This window comes from Anguilla anguilla, chromosome 3 (genome assembly GCF_013347855.1).
Source record: "Anguilla anguilla isolate fAngAng1 chromosome 3, fAngAng1.pri, whole genome shotgun sequence".
Taxonomy (NCBI): domain Eukaryota; kingdom Metazoa; phylum Chordata; class Actinopteri; order Anguilliformes; family Anguillidae; genus Anguilla; species Anguilla anguilla.
Genome location: NC_049203.1, coordinates 55,331,597 through 55,348,494, shown reverse-complemented (window position 1 = coordinate 55,348,494; position 16,898 = coordinate 55,331,597). Strand labels below are relative to the sequence as shown.

The 16,898-nt window shown below is 42.1% G+C and overlaps 1 protein-coding gene across 3 annotated transcripts in view; it reads left to right on the top strand.

Moving 5' to 3' along the window:
* Positions 1–16,898, top strand: part of LOC118224254 (teneurin-1-like) — a 362,344-nt gene that overhangs the window by 311,979 nt on the left and 33,467 nt on the right. For all 3 annotated transcript variants that reach the window (XM_035411577.1, XM_035411576.1, XM_035411578.1), the window contains 2 exons: positions 759–779; positions 3,634–3,866. In XM_035411577.1, the coding sequence (XP_035267468.1) occupies positions 759–779; positions 3,634–3,866 (254 nt within the window). The remainder of the gene's footprint in view (positions 1–758; positions 780–3,633; positions 3,867–16,898) is intronic.

Sequence of the window (16,898 nt, the reverse complement as noted above, 5' to 3'; positions counted from 1 at the left end):
GCCCTGAGCCCTGAGTCCTGCGTTTATCCGGGCTGAGATTTTGTATCGATCACAATGACTCTTTTACAGTCTTGTAATTCATTATTTATTCTCCTCTCTGGGCTTTAAGTTTGAAAAGTAGGCGGAAAACCGATGGTACACAGTAAGAGCTGGTTAGCTTGTGAGATGTGTTCTCCGAGGAGAAGCGCTATTATGCGCTAATTACAATACGTGACAAGCGCTCGGTTTGAGTCTCTCATGCGATTTACCTCGGGCCCTCGTGGGAAGCCTCTTACCTGCAACCCTCGAGCACCATCACCGAGTGCCATCTCAAAGATTCCTCGGGAGCCTGTCTCTCTTTCCTCTGATTGATGCGCCGCCTCTCACTCTTCTCCTTCGGGGGCACTATCAGGCAGATTTCCTCTGAGAGCCTGCCAGAACTCCCACTCTCCAACTCTCCAACTCCGGGAAAAAAAAAAAGAAAAACTTGTTCCGAGATTACGGCGACACATGGGATATAAATAAGTAACAGGAAGTTGCACGGAAACTTTCTTTTTTTTTGTCTTTTATGCTTTTTGCTTTGTTTCAAAGAGTTAATCAGGGGCTTTTATTGCAGAGTAGGAAAGTATCATGTGGCAGCAGAAATAATGTGCTTATGTGATATGAGAAAAAGTGATTTTTTTTCTTTTTTGAATGGGAACTAATTGTGTCTTTTCTTTCTCTGTAACCCCACTCCGCATGCCGGCTTCTCCATTTCTGTCTCAATGGGACACCATTAGGAACCGTGACATAAGACACAGGTACAGTATGTTTTTTTAATGAGTGTATTGCAGAGCTTTGTTCCATTGCACTTAGTAGTATTTTTAGAAATCTGACCCTGTGCAACTGCTGTCATTGGCTTCCTGTTTACATTGCATGCTGCAGGGTAGCCTCTCATTCTGTTATGTGGTAGACCTTGGAAGGAGAGGGGATTCATTCAATATCACGGAGCATTGACTGAGATTTGACAGTGGTGAGGATTAAGAATGATTCTGTCTTTCTGAAGAAACGCCAGAGGGTCTGTCCGGCCAATCTCTTGTCATGGGCGAGCGCCTGCTTTCATGTGTGTTTATAGGAGGAGTATCCCATGGTGAAGGGTTAGATATCACCACAGGCCTGAGGAGACAGACCTCCAACCTATAGTTGTAACACGATAATGTGGCCCCAAAATGGATTCAGTTCGGTCTGGGCATTTCGTGAAATGTTTTATATAGGATGTGCGTTTGTGTGTGTGTGAATGTGTGTGTGGGTGTGTGAGTGTGTGGGGACTGGGGGGGTTGGTACAGTACATCCATATTTAATTAAATTCATAGACAAGCGAGGCAACGCTTCTGTTACTAACAGTTTTTCACCATTGTTTTGTTTTGCCGAAGATTGAAAGAGATGCTGCTTTTGTACTGAAACATGGTGGAAATATGAAACGCGATGATGTCGTGGAGAGTTCTTAAGCTGGACGGTTACGTGGGGCAGAGTTGGCCCCGGGTCACGAGCGCCGCTCTGTTTGGGCGGGGCAAGGCCCGCAGGCCAGTCTCTCTGAGCGCTGAGATGGGCCGCGTGGAATCTGGGTCTTTTCCTTTGAAATCTTTCTCTCTGCCCCATTTCTCCTGCCTCCCTGCAGATGTTCAGTCCCGTTTGGAACTGTTAATGTATTCCAACCGAGTAAAACAAACTAATAATTTATCATTGCAGAGCTCTCAAAAGCTCTCTTTTCGTTCTACTTTATGTGGAGCAAAATGTAGCATTGTACAGTTTTAAAACAATTCTTGATGATAAATGAAGGACGGGTGAAATGGGTTTGTTCTCTGCATACCAATAATTATTTGGTATGGGGGGGTGGTGAGGGGGGTTGCTTTTGAAGTTACTTTTAGACAGCAAGGACAAAAAAAAAGATCAAATTTGAATTATGAAGGAATTTTCTATGTGGCAGGTTTTCCATTACGATAGGGAAGCCTATCTTGTAATAATAATTTGGCAATAAATCAGCAGGTCTCCAAATGTTTGTTCGCAGTAGTTTTAGATAGGCCCTTACACAGACACTCAGACATCAAGATATTTATTGGTATTTCTCAGTTTATTATTATGCCTTCCACCCCAACCTCCCCCATTTTCTGTGTGCTTCTGGGGCCAATAACCTGGTGCATCGATAGGTGCCTATATTAAAAGGAATGACAGTGGTGTACTATGTATGGGAAAGTTCGCATTCAAAACGGTATAAAAATGAAGTCTAATGAATATGCAGCTGATTTGCATTGCTTTTGCATTGCTTTTTTCATGTCAGTAAAGTTTGATACACATCCCAGGGAATATATCTTTTAGGGCAAAGAAAGGTATGTCAGTAATGCACAGCATTGATGTCCTTAGAATTGAAGTTGTGAACTTTTCCAGTCTTTTGGGTTGAATGTAATTTTTCCCATTTAAAACAAAATAGTTTTATTAGGGTAATTTTGTCACAGTGTTGCTTTTCTATTATTGACTGACACAGAGCCCACTTTTATTTTTTAGTGTCTTTAGATGATTTATTTATTTTTTATTAGTTGTGGCCTGTAGATCTGACAAAAGACTGATTTCTATAGGGGAAAGAGAAACATGTTTTGTTGGATTTGCTTTGCCTTCTGATACTGTACCCATGTCAAATTCAGTGGTAGCACGTGACAGATGTGGGAATTTTTAACACATCGATGGCAGGCCTTCAAAAATACAGCGTTGGACCTCTAGGCATGTGATAGTTTCATTGCATTTGAATGCAGTGTGATATGCAGATAACAATGGGGTTTATCTCTTTCCAATATATAATTGTAGCCTATAATGTAAAATTATTAAACAGATTTTTTTCTACCTTCAAACATGAAAGAGAAAGCTACAGTTTAGTTAAGAGAATTATGGGATCCCTTGCCAGTGGATTGTACGGATAATTATCAAGCTTGTCAAGCAAAATAAATGAAAAATTTCTACAAATGTACAAATATGCAGCCAAAATGGTGTGGAACATGTTGTCACCAGATATATTTCCACACTACAGAAAAATGTGTGCTTTTGCCAAGGCTATATTCAAAAACACATTGAAACCATTGTGTAAAGATGGCCTTAGGATAATAACCTTCTGGCTTCAGCAACTCTAGAGTCAATAGAAAATGAACATGCTCCCCTCAAACTCATTGAATAGTTACTGTGTGCAGAATCACTCAAACTATAAATGGCAGAAAAACAGAGAGCACTTGCTAGCATAATGTTGATATCATGATATATGGTTGATCCATTTAGGCGCTGGTTGTGTGGTCGGGCCTTTTCATTATTTTTTTGCACGCTGAACATGGCTTGTGCCAAAACGTTTGTGCTTATCCTTCCCTCACATTCATGGAATACTTTATGCCTGTTCTAGCGAGTTCTGTCTGCATTTTCTCTACCACTTCAGCAGCTCTGCTAGATCAGCATTCTATGCTAAGTAGCAGATATTCACCACAGTGACTCAGGCGTTGTATAGCAATGCATATCTGCATCGCTATTCTTATAATATGTCATGCTGAGAAATGAAGTTAGAATGCCCCCATGGCAAATAATTGTTCACAAACAAAAAAGAATGCCCCCTGGCTGACAGACCCGCCCTTCTCTCTGTAGCACTAGCCCGGCCCATAAGTACTACCTGGCTATGGACCCGGTCTCCGAAACCCTGTACCTCTCGGACACCAGCAGCAGGAAGGTGTACCGGCTGCGCACCCTCACCGAGCCCGAAGTGCTGGCCAAGAACGTGGAGGTGGTGGCAGGGACCGGGGAGCAGTGCCTGCCCTTCGACCAGGATCACTGCGGGGACGGAGGGAAGGCGTCGGAGGCCCTGCTCAACAACCCCAGAGGTAAGACTCCAGCGATCAGCGGGGCACAGCACCTTATTCCTGACAAGAAAGCCACTCTAAACAAGCTGACCCTTATGCCTCTCAGTATATTTATTTTGGCATGATGTTCTGTTTTGATTTTGATATATATTGGTGCTGGTGTTCACCACAAACATCGATGTGTGCCGTATGCTGTGAATTGCTGTTATCATATGTATCTGCATCATGAATGAGCGTAAGTGTCAATGTAAAGCAAGTGCTTTGCCCAGTGCAGATGGCAATGATGTGGGGGAGAGCAGGTCCAGTGAAGGGGAAAAGTGGACCCAAAGATGTTGAAATGAATCCTACCCTTTGACTCTCCTCATTATGACCAAAACAAGGATGGCAAAAATTCTAGCTGCAGTTGGTTGTGTTTTTATTATGAGGCAGGGCTGGGCAGCGAACTGGAACAGATCAGTCTGACTGCCAGCAGTGAGAGGGCCCATATGTTTAACATTTGCTCTTTTTAAGTCACAGAATGTGGCAGAACATGCTATTTCTATTTGATTTATTTAAAAAAAAAATGTATTTCAAATGAAAGATTGTTTTTTTATATCAAATTCTAAATGCAACTTTGTTCATCGGATGCTAGCTATCCATCTCCCATTTTCTCTGCCTACCCTGTGGGGGACTGTGGAAAGCGATAACTTTATATGTTACACCCATATCACAGGTTTGAGGATGCCCCCCTCTAGACTTCACTTCCATATCCAAGGTTACTTGATGAATGATATTTCACTGGCAGGCAGCTGACCGTAAGCTTGTCCCTTGGTTGTGGACCTAGATTAGTGGCTCAAGGTAAAAACTTTTCTCCACGCCCTGGGCGTTCCGTCATCCGTATCCCATCGAAAGTATTCACGTCCAGCGCCCACCAGCAGGAAAGCAATCAATCTTGGAGACCCGAGTGCGTCGATCTTGCCCTTGCAGTCACGGACACTGCGGCTCTTCACGAGCTGGTGACATTGCGATGAGAGAAAAAGGCTTTGGGAGAGATAAATGTAAGGCTTATCGCTTAGTCGCCAGCTGCTTTAAAACCCATTCATATCATAGATGTCAATCCCCTAAGAAAAACAGGCTTCACGCCTCTCTCATTTGGTTCCGCGCCCGGCAAATGTGGAACATCAAAATTCGCCCCGTGTAACCATTCCTGAAGATGAATCAAATCAAACGCTGCAGCATATGCTGTTTATTTTTAAATTTACTTGATTTCCGCTTGGGCACTGTACAGTAATGGGCGCTGTAGTGCTGTAGTGTGCTTCTCTTTCTCTCTGTCTCTCTCTCTCTCTCTGTTTCTCTTTCTCTCAGCAGATTGGTGTTCAATGACACCTGACTTCCCCCGTTAATAATAATACGTTGCTTAAAATTCTGTCTCTGTCACGTTGCATCCGACTGTATTAGTCTCCAGATTAATTTGGGGTCTTTGCATTCTTATAATTAAAGACAACAGAACATTCTCAGTGGGGACTAGATTTATATGTACTGTATGTGCATGTGCCTTTGTGTTTTTGTGTGTGTACGCATTTGTGTGTGTGTGTGTTTGTGTGTATTCCTCTCTTATGGCTTTTTTTCCCTTTCCCCAATGAATTAACACATTTCTAATTGCGTAGAATAAATAATCCTGGCGTTCTCCTACTGTAGTTCCCAATGCATCAGTGGAAAATCTTTGAATGCCTCAGACTTGTCTGCTGTCAGTCTCTATATTTGGCTTGTGTCCAGGCCTGGTCCACGTAGTATGGCACGCTGTGCGTATTTACTGTCCTCAAATCACACTGTCTTTGAAGTTCAAAGGCGCATTTATTTTTTTCTTTCTGGAGAGGAGCGGGCGAAAATGATTGTGCGCCATGTCTCTGCAGCTAATGTGCACAGAAGCCAAATGAGGTACGGAACAATGTGCACAGATAACCCAAGCTGGGATTTATCAGCCTGCTGCTGGTTCCAGTCAAGGCAGATTCCTGATTCCGGGTGCCAGGAGATATTAGTGTTTGTTGTTTGTGTGCGCGAGGTGGTGGTGGTGGTGGTTGCCCCCCCCCCCCCCCCTTATCTCCTGCTGAACTGGGATCAGCTTAGCGAGCACCCACACTGGGCCGCTCACTGCCATGCCCATAATGTCGGCGTCCCATGGCCCCCGAGGTGGCAGACTAATGCCTTTATCGGGGGACGGCACACAGCCGCTGCGTCGGCCTGCTCTGTACAGGCCTTCGGTTTCTCTTCCCCAGAAAGCCCTATCACTGACTCGTGCCATTACACTGGCAAAACTGATGTGGCAGGGTTTAGAGAAATATTCTGAAAGAGAGTGGTATTTCTGTATGTGTATGTATGTGTGTGTGTGTGTGTGTGTGTGGGGAAGGGGGGTGGGGGGTGGGGGGTCATTTCAGGTGGCGTTTCAAATGCTGAGAGGGTGGGGGTATGGGAGATGGAAGAATTGTGTTAATTGAATGTTAAGGACAAATGAAATCCCCCACATTTATCTTAATTAAAAAATTAATAAAAAAGAAAATAGAACCAAGTGAATGCACAGAGGCATTCTGTGTGGTGCCCTTAGATGTTGATACTATATTGCTGCTGAACAGCACTGCAGCACAGCAGCCTGAGTATCAGATTGTCTGCATTATTGGAAGGCTATAAGTTGTTGTACCATTTGACTATTTTATATATTGAGTATTATGGGTATTATGCACAGAAGGGTCCATTATTCATTAATGAAACTAATCATAAATAGCCCCACCCAACATTTGTAACATGTGTATCTGATCTAAATAAGGAAGATACGTACCTTGTGCTCAGGATGTAACGAGCGTCGGGTGAGTTGACGTATTTTTTGCTCGGTCAGCCTGTGCCCCAGCCGGTGCAGAGCCGGTTTAAATTGGAACAGGTGAAGCAGAGCTTAGACCACCTTCGCACGGAGGCTCCATTCGCCCTCTCGCCTGCCCGGCCGCACCGCAGTCTCCTCATAACATCAGAAATATTTATAATGGCCTCCTAGACGCCGGTGTTTCGACCGCGGTTAATCACTGTCGCCCGCGCGGAGCTCGGGCTCTTCCTCATTCCTCTTCTGGTTGCCTCCGGGCTGTGTTTTATGGTCTTTGGTTAGTCTCAAAGGCCACATACTGTATGCAGAAAATAAACTGCTTTTGTCACCTTTTATACCCTCTGCTCCAAGGCTGGGGAGAGCCGCAGTCCCTCTTTGAAAGTGTTTTGTATGGGCACAAATGTGTGAATCCCCTCCTGCACTGTACTGTAGTTCACATTCCACTGTCGGGGGCCATTTTTGATTCACTCAGTATTCAGACAACGTAACACGTTTGAGATTTGTGGTACACCATTTGTAATAGGACAGTAAGCCATTGTGGGTTATGCTTCTATCTGGAGAAGGAAAGTTTGCCACATTCCTCTGCATTTTTTTTTTTACATTTGTGACAGTTCAAGTTAAAATGAAACTTCTTTGTTGACCAGATCAAACCAAAAATGTCCCTTTAGGGTGTATAATACAAAAATGATATATTAGAAATGTGTACAGCATTTGGTGTAATCAAGCAATTGGTGATGCTAATGACCTGGACTATACCTATAGAATATCTCACCTTCTAATATTGATTGAGAAATAGCAGACTGGTTTACCTGGTTAACGTTGTAATCCATGAAAACCTTAATCATTGAGCCGAAATCAATTTGGGAAAAGAGCCCACTCCAGAAACTAGTATGGGAGCTTTTTCATCCTGAGTTCTGTGTGTATCTTAGAACTGCTAAGTGTGCAGTGGTAAGAATCAAAGAGGAATGCTATGTTAAAGTGAATGCAATGTATTGTACAGTATGTTAATGATGACAATGGTGCAAAAGTGTGTTTGGAATGGCTATATGCATATGCATAAGAGGCCATGTTGACGAGCCTCCTCGAACCATTCCACGCTTCCCCTTATATACCCTAAAGGTAAAAGCAAAACACCAAGTCATCAAATAAAGACACAATCATGACAAAATGGTACAGATCAATGATCCCGCTTGCACTATCTCTGTAAGCATTTCACACTGGGTTAACCTTTGTATCTGGCTGGGTGCTGACCCATAGGTAGCAAGATCTTTAGTCAGCACACACCCACCAAAGACACCAATTTGTTCCCTATGACGTTGGTTGTCCAACAATACAAAATGATTACTTTGTATTATGGAAAGCCAGAAGTTCACATAAAGCTGATCCAGTTAGATGTTTTGCAATTGAGTACTGTGTCTCCTCACACCTGCTGACACCCTGTCAGCACGGTAAGCAGTCTGTTTTACTATGGGGGTCTGATAAGAGGCAGACTTCTATGAACTGGCCAACATTATTTTTTAGCATATACTGTATGGTTCTATAGAGAGGGCATGTGAGTGAGTCCCTGGGCTGGGATTCCATAGGATCATGTGATCCCCAAAAATAGATTAGTTATTTTTCACTCAGCCTTTATTTCTGATCCATGACCCTGAATCAGAGAATGTAAAACTTTGTGTTATTCTACTGTTTTTATTCTCTCTCTCTCTCGTCTCTCTCTTTCTCTCTCTCTCTCCCCTCTCTCTCTCTTTTTCTCCCTCTCTCTTGCTCTTCAGCTCACAATACAGTCAAACGCAGAGGCTGAATTATGAAGGAAGACCTTGGTTCGCTCTGCACTAAGTCAAGCGATGAATCAATTAAGAATCTTGGCAGGTTCTTAGGCGCCATTCCGTCACTGTCACAGCAGTCGTCAGGCTCCCTTTATCTGTCTGTCAGTCACGCTGATTGACGGAGGAGGGTTTTTGAGTGAAAGACGAATGCTCTTCTCAATCCAGCCTCCTTTCCCAGTTTCTTTCGAGAAAAAATTTTGTGTTTGTGTTTATTTTGGCTGAGAAGAAGGTTTGATTTTATTTATAGATTGCGTACTACGGATTTGTTTTGGTTGCTTTTGCATGGGTAAATCCACGGACATGCTGTATATTTCCTCTTTTGGAGCCAGAGTTCCTAAGCCAGACAAAATGTCAGAATGGATTCTTGTCATTTCCTCTTAGTCTTCTCTGTCGTTACACAACCTCATGTTTAGATCTGTGCATTTTATGCATTAGATACGTTTTTTTTTTTTTGCTTGCCTGGGAAGATCATCTGTGAATGCTTGTGCAGAGCTCAAGTCCTTGACTGAACCTTAGACAGTTTTTAAGAACATACTGTAGGCTACATTTTTCAATACCATCTTTGCACCATCTCTTAATGAAACCAAATGGATGTTGCTGACTATTTGCCTGTTATGTGAGGGTGGCTTCTATATGGCGTTTAGCGTTTGAGGACTTAATCGGGGCCCGCTTTAGAATCGGAGCAGTGCCGATTAACGAGGCGTTAAGCAGGAGGCTTTGATGTATGCACCGGAGGAGACCTGACAGCAGGCTGTCACGGGTCGCGCCGAGGCTGGCCCAGACAGCCGGGACTCCGGGGGGTTGGGGGGGGGGGGGGAGCAGGGGCGGGGAGCCGTCTCCGCCCTGCCGAGGAGGAATATATTAAGCGTTTATTGCATTGTTTCCAGGTAATCGCCCCGGCGACGCTCGTCCAGCCATGGCCCCGGCGGGACGGGCCTGGGAGGGAGGATAAGTACAGCCGCGGTGACAGGCTTCCGCTGACCCCATTTGAATACCCTCCCCGACGCAGCCGCCCCCACGTCCCACTGCAGCCTCTCCTTGATGGCTGACATTTCATAACAGAAAATATTACAAAAGTGTCTTCCCTGAGCCCGGTGTCTAGTGGAGAGATGTGACTGAATAGCTTCCTCAGTGCAGTGTGTTTGAATTGGAGCACCAATGAGAAACTTTTTTTGGCCGGGGTGGGGGGGTATTTGGGGTGGTTTGGTGGGGGGGGGGCAGTAATTGTGATTACTTTCTCATTAGCACCTGTCAGCATAGATGAATGCAATATTAAATGTGGATGTTGTGTTGTGTCCTCCTGCTGTGAGGAAAGTGGCGGAGAGGTTTGTCTAATCCCTAGCTTGCCCAAGAACTGACAGAATGTTGTAGCAAGAAGAAGAATCATTCATGCTTGAAAAAGATGTTTATCTGATAATATTGCTTTAATGATAAGACGTTAGTGAGATAAAATGTGCGTGTGAACGGGATGAAACGGTGACTGGTGATTTTATATCATACTTTTTTTATGGCTAGGAACATGCTGAAGACTTTATGTGTTAAATATTATTGAAGATGTTAGTGTTATGCCCTGGTGGTCTTCTGTCCTATGAGAAACAAGAACTTTATCTACAAATATGTCAATCGCTGAGAGACAGCATTCCCTGGGGAAGTTATTGGATATTTTTGACACCACGGATGTTTTTTAAGCACTAGTTTTTAACATTTTGTCATTCATTGTTTTTATTTTCAGCCAGAGTCAATAGCACCTTCCACAGATCTTTGCTAAAGTTCATTATTGTGGAGTCAGAATTTGTGGATATTAAATATCTAAAGGTTAGTCAACCTCAAAGATACTGAAGGTGCTACTAAAGCATCGCCAATGCAACCTTGTAACTGTATGATTCAGCAAGTATGCAAATGATATGCTAATCATCCCCCACTCCCTCTTCATTTTTCCCCTTCAATTTGCATTTATACAGCCCTTTCTTCTTTGAGCTGAATAGCTTTTGGAACCTTCTAAGCACATTAATTTGACACTGCCCAATTAGCCTGTTCTTATTAGTGTGCATATTTTAAGGCTGAATCTACAATATGTTGCTTTGGCTCCTAAGCTCTTGTTAAATGTCACGAAGGTCTTATAAGTATATATTTATAGGCAATGTGTAACTTCCATTTCTTAAATCTATCTTTATCTTTGGCTTTTGAAGTGTCACCATTCTCTAAGCATATGTTTACATATCCTGAAGCTACAGCCATCTTTGAAAATTCCACTCTTTTGTTTAAATTGCCTTCAGCATGAAATTGAAATAATGACAGTGTCAACTTGAATAATTTGATATCTTTTCTCTGACTTATGAGGATTTAAAAATTCAGTCAGGCTTCACTTTGCTAGTTGTATCACGGAAATGATTATTCACTTCTTTTGTACCTTCTTTTGTCTTTTTTCATATCGGCGAAGTCTGAAACTCAATAATAATCAGGGTGTACACCATAGCTTTACAATGTCAAGAAATAGAGAGGTGACAGGTGAGGTCAAGTCAAGCATGTCTTCTGAGTTCAGATTTTTTATTTTATTTATTTATTTCTTCCCTTAGGTTAGTCTTGTTATGTCAGCAGCAGGTGTATCCATCATGTCAATTCATTCTGGTCCCCATGGGGGGAACTGCCACAGTCTTGACGTCCCACCTGATGTCTCTGATAATTGAAATAGACAGCGGCCTCTAAAATATAGCTCAGTGTGTCCACTCCATTAACTTAACTGGGTCGGTTTGCCTTGCCGTGGTAACAGGAGCATAGTGTTATATTTGTTTGTTTTGGAGGAGCTCGTGTTGAGGGGTGTTGGTTGTGGGCCATTGATGAAGTGGACTTTCTGTGAGCGGTTCAGCAGAGTGTTCTCTGTTCATTTGGGAGAAGAGGAAAAACGGGAGCAAATGAAATAGTTGAACTGCTGCCCTTGCCCTGAAAGGGGATCTCTTCCAAATGTCCATCGGCTCATCTCTCCGTTGACTGAACAGTTGGCAGCATAGCCACAAGTATGCACTGTCAGATTCAGTTAACTGGATGCTGTTTTTTCTCTATCATTGTAGCCCAAAAATCTTACTTTGCTCCGGCTTTCTTTTAGTCTTTCTTTAGGATGTGCATTAAGATGAAAGCAATGCCCATGGACATGTACTTTGATGTACGAAGATTCATGTCTTCTTCCTGAATTATACATTTTACTTTGATATTTTTGAAGATGCACTAAGATTTGGAATTTCAAAAGTTTTTTTTTTTTTTTTTTGAAGTTCGATCCATTTTGACGCTTCTAAAAGGCACATATGCTGGTCAGAATTTGAGGAGCATCTTGTACATTGTTTGCTGTAATAATACTTTTGAATCTATTTAATTTTAACACTTATTCTTTTTCTGAGGTGTGTTTATTTTAAAGTCTATGGAGCCCTCCTATGCACCATAGGTGAAAAAAAATATTTCTGTAATCTGTATCCTTCGTTTTTGTAATCTTTGCACGCGGGTTGGCACCCTTGGTGGAGAAAAAAAAATCCCAGCATGGAAATCCGTAAATTCAGTTTAGTAATCCTTTTGCATGTTTTGGCACCCTAGGTGAAAAAAATATATATCCCAACATGGAAATCCATGTTCGATTTAGTAATCTGTACGCACAGTTTTATAATAGGAGCTAGCGATGTTAAATTGAATTGCTAAAGACCTAGTTGTATGTAGCCAGTTAAAGCAACATTAGATCCAAACAAGGAATTATTGTTGCTTAATAACTTAATGAATTCAGCAGAAGGGCACACTCAGCAATCTATTAAAACATTTTTTAAATTGTTGTGTTGTTTTTCTGTAGTGAATTATTTTAAAATATTTACAGACACTGTTTTATAAAAGTGATAGCTACGGCACTCGAACCCATGGTAGCCTATATGAATACATCCAAGGCTAGGTGGTTCACCGGGATCTCCACTTTGAGTCATGCCTAGCATCAAATCCCTATCCTTGCCAATTTTCATGATTAGGCTTGCACAGGTTCTTGTTCCATATCACTTTAATATTTATCCCATTTCCTCGAGTGTCAGTTGTAGCTATAATGCTTCCATGTCTGACGTTCCTGCAATGAACCCTTTATTCAGCCTACAAATGGATTTAACATTTCAAACCCTCACTCAAAAACTGTGTGAACGGACTGCGAAACCGAGAGTCCGGATTGCAAAACCGAGAGTATGGATATCCACGTTTCAATATTTTTTTTTCCTCTAGGGTGCTTAGGGGGGGCTCCATAAAAGTCATTTTCTGTGAAGCAGTAAGACTTGCAAAGAGTGTGCTACTCTGACTGTGGTGTGCCCTATAAAGTTATGATTGATAGCTTACTGCCTCTTAATGGACTGTAGACTGTAGAGTTTGCATACTTGCACCATTACTCCGTAATCCCATCCTAACTGTCATTATTTCTGTGTATTGTTGCATTTCTCATGTTTTTTTTTATTTTCAGCAAATAATTACTAGGTTTAGGGAAATTCCTTTATTTTCATAAATCTAATGATCTTCATCACCATCATCAAATGGCATTTTATGTTTGATCCATAATTTACAAGGGGAGGGAAACTCTCTTGGTATCAAAGAGCAGAACCCTCCTGAAATTTCCAGAGGGAATACAGGTAAACAAATCCATGAGTGGGATGGATGGAGTTATGGTTCTATCTTTGCTACAGTAATCAGAATTTACATGCACATGTCATGCCTGTAATTTCCTTGGTGAGTTCTGGTGCTCTTAGTTAGACTTCCGCAGGGGCCCCGCTGGCATCCTCTGTCATTGGGGTTAATGTCTGAAATGTGATCGCAATAAAAACAATGAGCTGGCGGATTGTACTGCACCACACCATCTCCAGGGTCTTCAGTTTTGTCAGACAAGATGCAGGGGAACACATATAAATGTGTTTAATATAGCATTCTGAAATTCACCTTGATTAGAAGAATCAGTATGCAGTGTCTTACCACAATAGATGTAGATGAATATTGATTGACCCTAACCTAGATTTATGATAGATTGCTCTGTGAGATTAGATTTTTTGTGATATTATGGGCACCCGCATTGCATGTGGATAATGAAGTCAACAGATTTCAAGGTAGAACGTAGTTGTCTGGACAATATAAATACATTTATGTACATACAGTGTATAGCTGTGTCTGTATATTTGTATATTATACATATACATATACAGCTAAACAAAGTCCAACATTTTGTGTCGTGTAAAAAAGCTTACATGGCTTTGACGTTATTTGGTGAGTTTCACTGAGTTTTTCTTAATAAAGCAGCAATTAAAGTCTATTTTAGTCAGTGTGTTCTGCACAACCCTGGCTGTTGACATGAGAACATAGATTCGGGAGGTTTATTTAAGGTACTTTAAATTTGCTTGAAGTAGTTAGTAGTATATTATTTTTTACTGCTTAATATATTGATGTGGGCAGATGGTGGCAGTATGGTAATGGCTGGGCTGTTTTCAAATTGCAGGCAGTGGTTTTATGGTAACAGGCTAGGATGAGTTTTTTTTTTTTTTTTAAGCACAGTGAGAGAAAATACATGCATTGCCATCTCCCTGAAAGCAAAATTACAGCAAACTGTTTTGAAGGCATTGTCCAAATCAGTGCATTTTATAATTGTGTAATTTGGGTTCATATAAATGTGTGCTGTGCGTGCGAGTGTGTGTGTACGTGTGTGTGTGTTCTTGTGTGTGCGCGCGTGCGCGTGTGTGTGTGCTTCTTTAGAGCAAAAATTCAGTGAATAAATTTGAAAGCATGAGTGAATACTGTGATTTCAAATTGTTTCTCTACCGTCAGTGGGTTTCACTCTTCGCATTGGACATTTTTTCTCATTTGTGTTGTGGGTTGACATGAACCAAAACTCAGCATAGTAGAAACGCAACCAGAGAGGAAGCACGCCGCCTCCGAAGCCCCCTTTCTACCGTCGTTGAGCTTTAACCCGCTAGCTGCGGTGGGTTGCACATGTAAAGTAAACAGATAATTATTTCCACAGTTGAAGGTTGAATGGCACCGCAAAGCCTGGAGAAATACTGTTGTTGCCATTTTGACCAGTTGGATAGGAGAAACTGGGGCTGGAAAATGTACAGAGAACACGCACCGTTCTGGTGCAGAGGCTGCAGTAATTCCACATGTATATGTACAGGGGCCCATACAATTTAGCACCTTCACACAGTCAGGTATGGTCCACAGCCAGGAACTGTAGCTTGTATTGTTAAAAAAATAACAAGAAGAACAGAAGCATTTTCATTCTGTGTCTGTGTTTCATCTTGTATTTGGTTTGCTTGTTTTTGAAAATTAATCAATTGAAATTAATCAATGTTTGCCCAGAAAAGGACACTGATTGGTAATATTCAGCTTGAGCTTATAAGCACTCAGACTGTCCATTCTGAAGTGTCTGTGTAAAATCCATTTTAATGTTACTAAGTATTTTATATTTCTTCAGTGACAAGTTGTGCTGTTTGATTTTTTAAATGCGTGCGAGTTTGCTTTCGCCTGAAGCTTAATGGTATATATTTTTATATAGTTTTTTTTATAAGACTGCCTGTGAAGCATGCCGTTTTTGTAGAGCACATTAAGAAATGTATTTTATTTTTATTTTTCACTGTCTTAATATGCAAAATAATACATTTGTATGTCAGTTCACTACTGAGGAAAAAACTGAGCACTGATTTTTATCGCCATTTGGTACCATCATCCCAGAATCTGCTGAAGGAGGTTGTAAACATTTCCGATCCATATAGTTTTGTGATTTTATCCAATGTTACAACAGTAAGCTTCTTCAAGGCAGTTAGCTGGTGAAGCAGTGAATTCTGAGAGAGTAAATTCAGGCAACATATGCAACATCCCATTAGAATTTCACTAAGAGCTCCAGAGAAAATCATGTAATGACGAGACACTTGATTATATTAGTTTGAGCATGAATATAAGCTTTGTTTTAACGTGAGAAAATTATCATGCAGCGTGCATGATGTCCACAGATGTGGCAACTGCTGATGAGGTGAAAGAGAGTTCATTTGCGCTTCAAATATGGAGTCTGCTGACAAAGGTGCACAGCGAATAGCTGGGGATGTCATGCCGTATAATTCCAAAATGTGGCTTCAATTTCAGAAATTTTTATTATGAAGAACTGTGAATTTTTGCTTTTTTTTTCACTGCCAAGCCTGATCGTTCTCTCAGAGAGCCAAGGCTCTGGGTTAGCAGGGTTACAATATTAACACTGTCCCTTAGGTTATCCTTGGAAGCAAACAAATGCAATTAGTCATAGGTGCCCTGCCCACTTCAAAAGAATAAAAAGATAGACTAAAAGGCGCAGACACATTTGTCCAAGGACCTTTTCCACTCGCTACTCCCCCTCAAGGCACACATCATAACATCAAAATGAAATTATTTTGCCTCTGGTTTATTAACAAGCAAAATGAGTATAAGCAGTCCACCACCTTGAACTGTACCTTCATTTGCATTTTCCTCGGAGCACCCTGCTTGAGTTTCATAAGACGTGAGAAATGCAGGGCGCTCGCCAATGCAGAAGCGACCCAGAAAAAGCCCCCCAAGTGCTCGGAACATCGCAGCGTTAAAATGGCGGGGGTCCTCCCTGGCCACGGCTGTCGACGCGCCTTCGTGGTTTTTAGCTTTCTGCTCGCGGTTTTGTTTGCACTTCATAGTAAAACCGAGTGGATATGCTTGAAGTCTCTTTAGCGCCTTTGAAAGCCGTCCGGATTTACCCGCTGTCCGTCACTGCCGTGTGCCTTGAAATGGAAATTCCGTCGCATTACTTTTGACTAATTGTAAGGTAATTAGTGTCTCGGGTAGTTCTGTAGGGGGAGGAAACCATTACTAATATCCATCATGATTTGTTTTTTGAGATCTGTAATAAATGCTTTGTCTTTATATTATGAAGTCTCATTCAAAGAAACACAATTGACTCTTTGTTGCTACCTCTGTCGTATGCTGCATATGTTAACAGAAGTACGTGTGTTGTGATATTGCACCCAGCAGCACTGTCACTGTGACTCAACAGAGGTTTCTTGTCATAGAAGTTAAATTGAGGACAGAGGCAGGTCTGTCAGGGTGTGTACAGTCAGGCAAGGAGAATGGAGGGTGGGGTGCAGAGTTTAGGGGCTTTTGGGAGGCTGTGGGCTGGCAGACAGGAAGATGCCCCCGGGGGGTTAGGGATGAAGGAGAAGCCTGGCTTCATCCATCCCTCTTGGCAGGATGATGAAAAGGGGCAGGAGGTTGCACAAAACGGTCTACCTGTCCTACGGAAGGGCACAGGGTGACCCTGTCTTGCCATCAATCTCCCTGTCTGTGACCTCAGCTCCCAGAACTCGTTAGCGCTGCAGAAACTCTCGCTGCTATCGC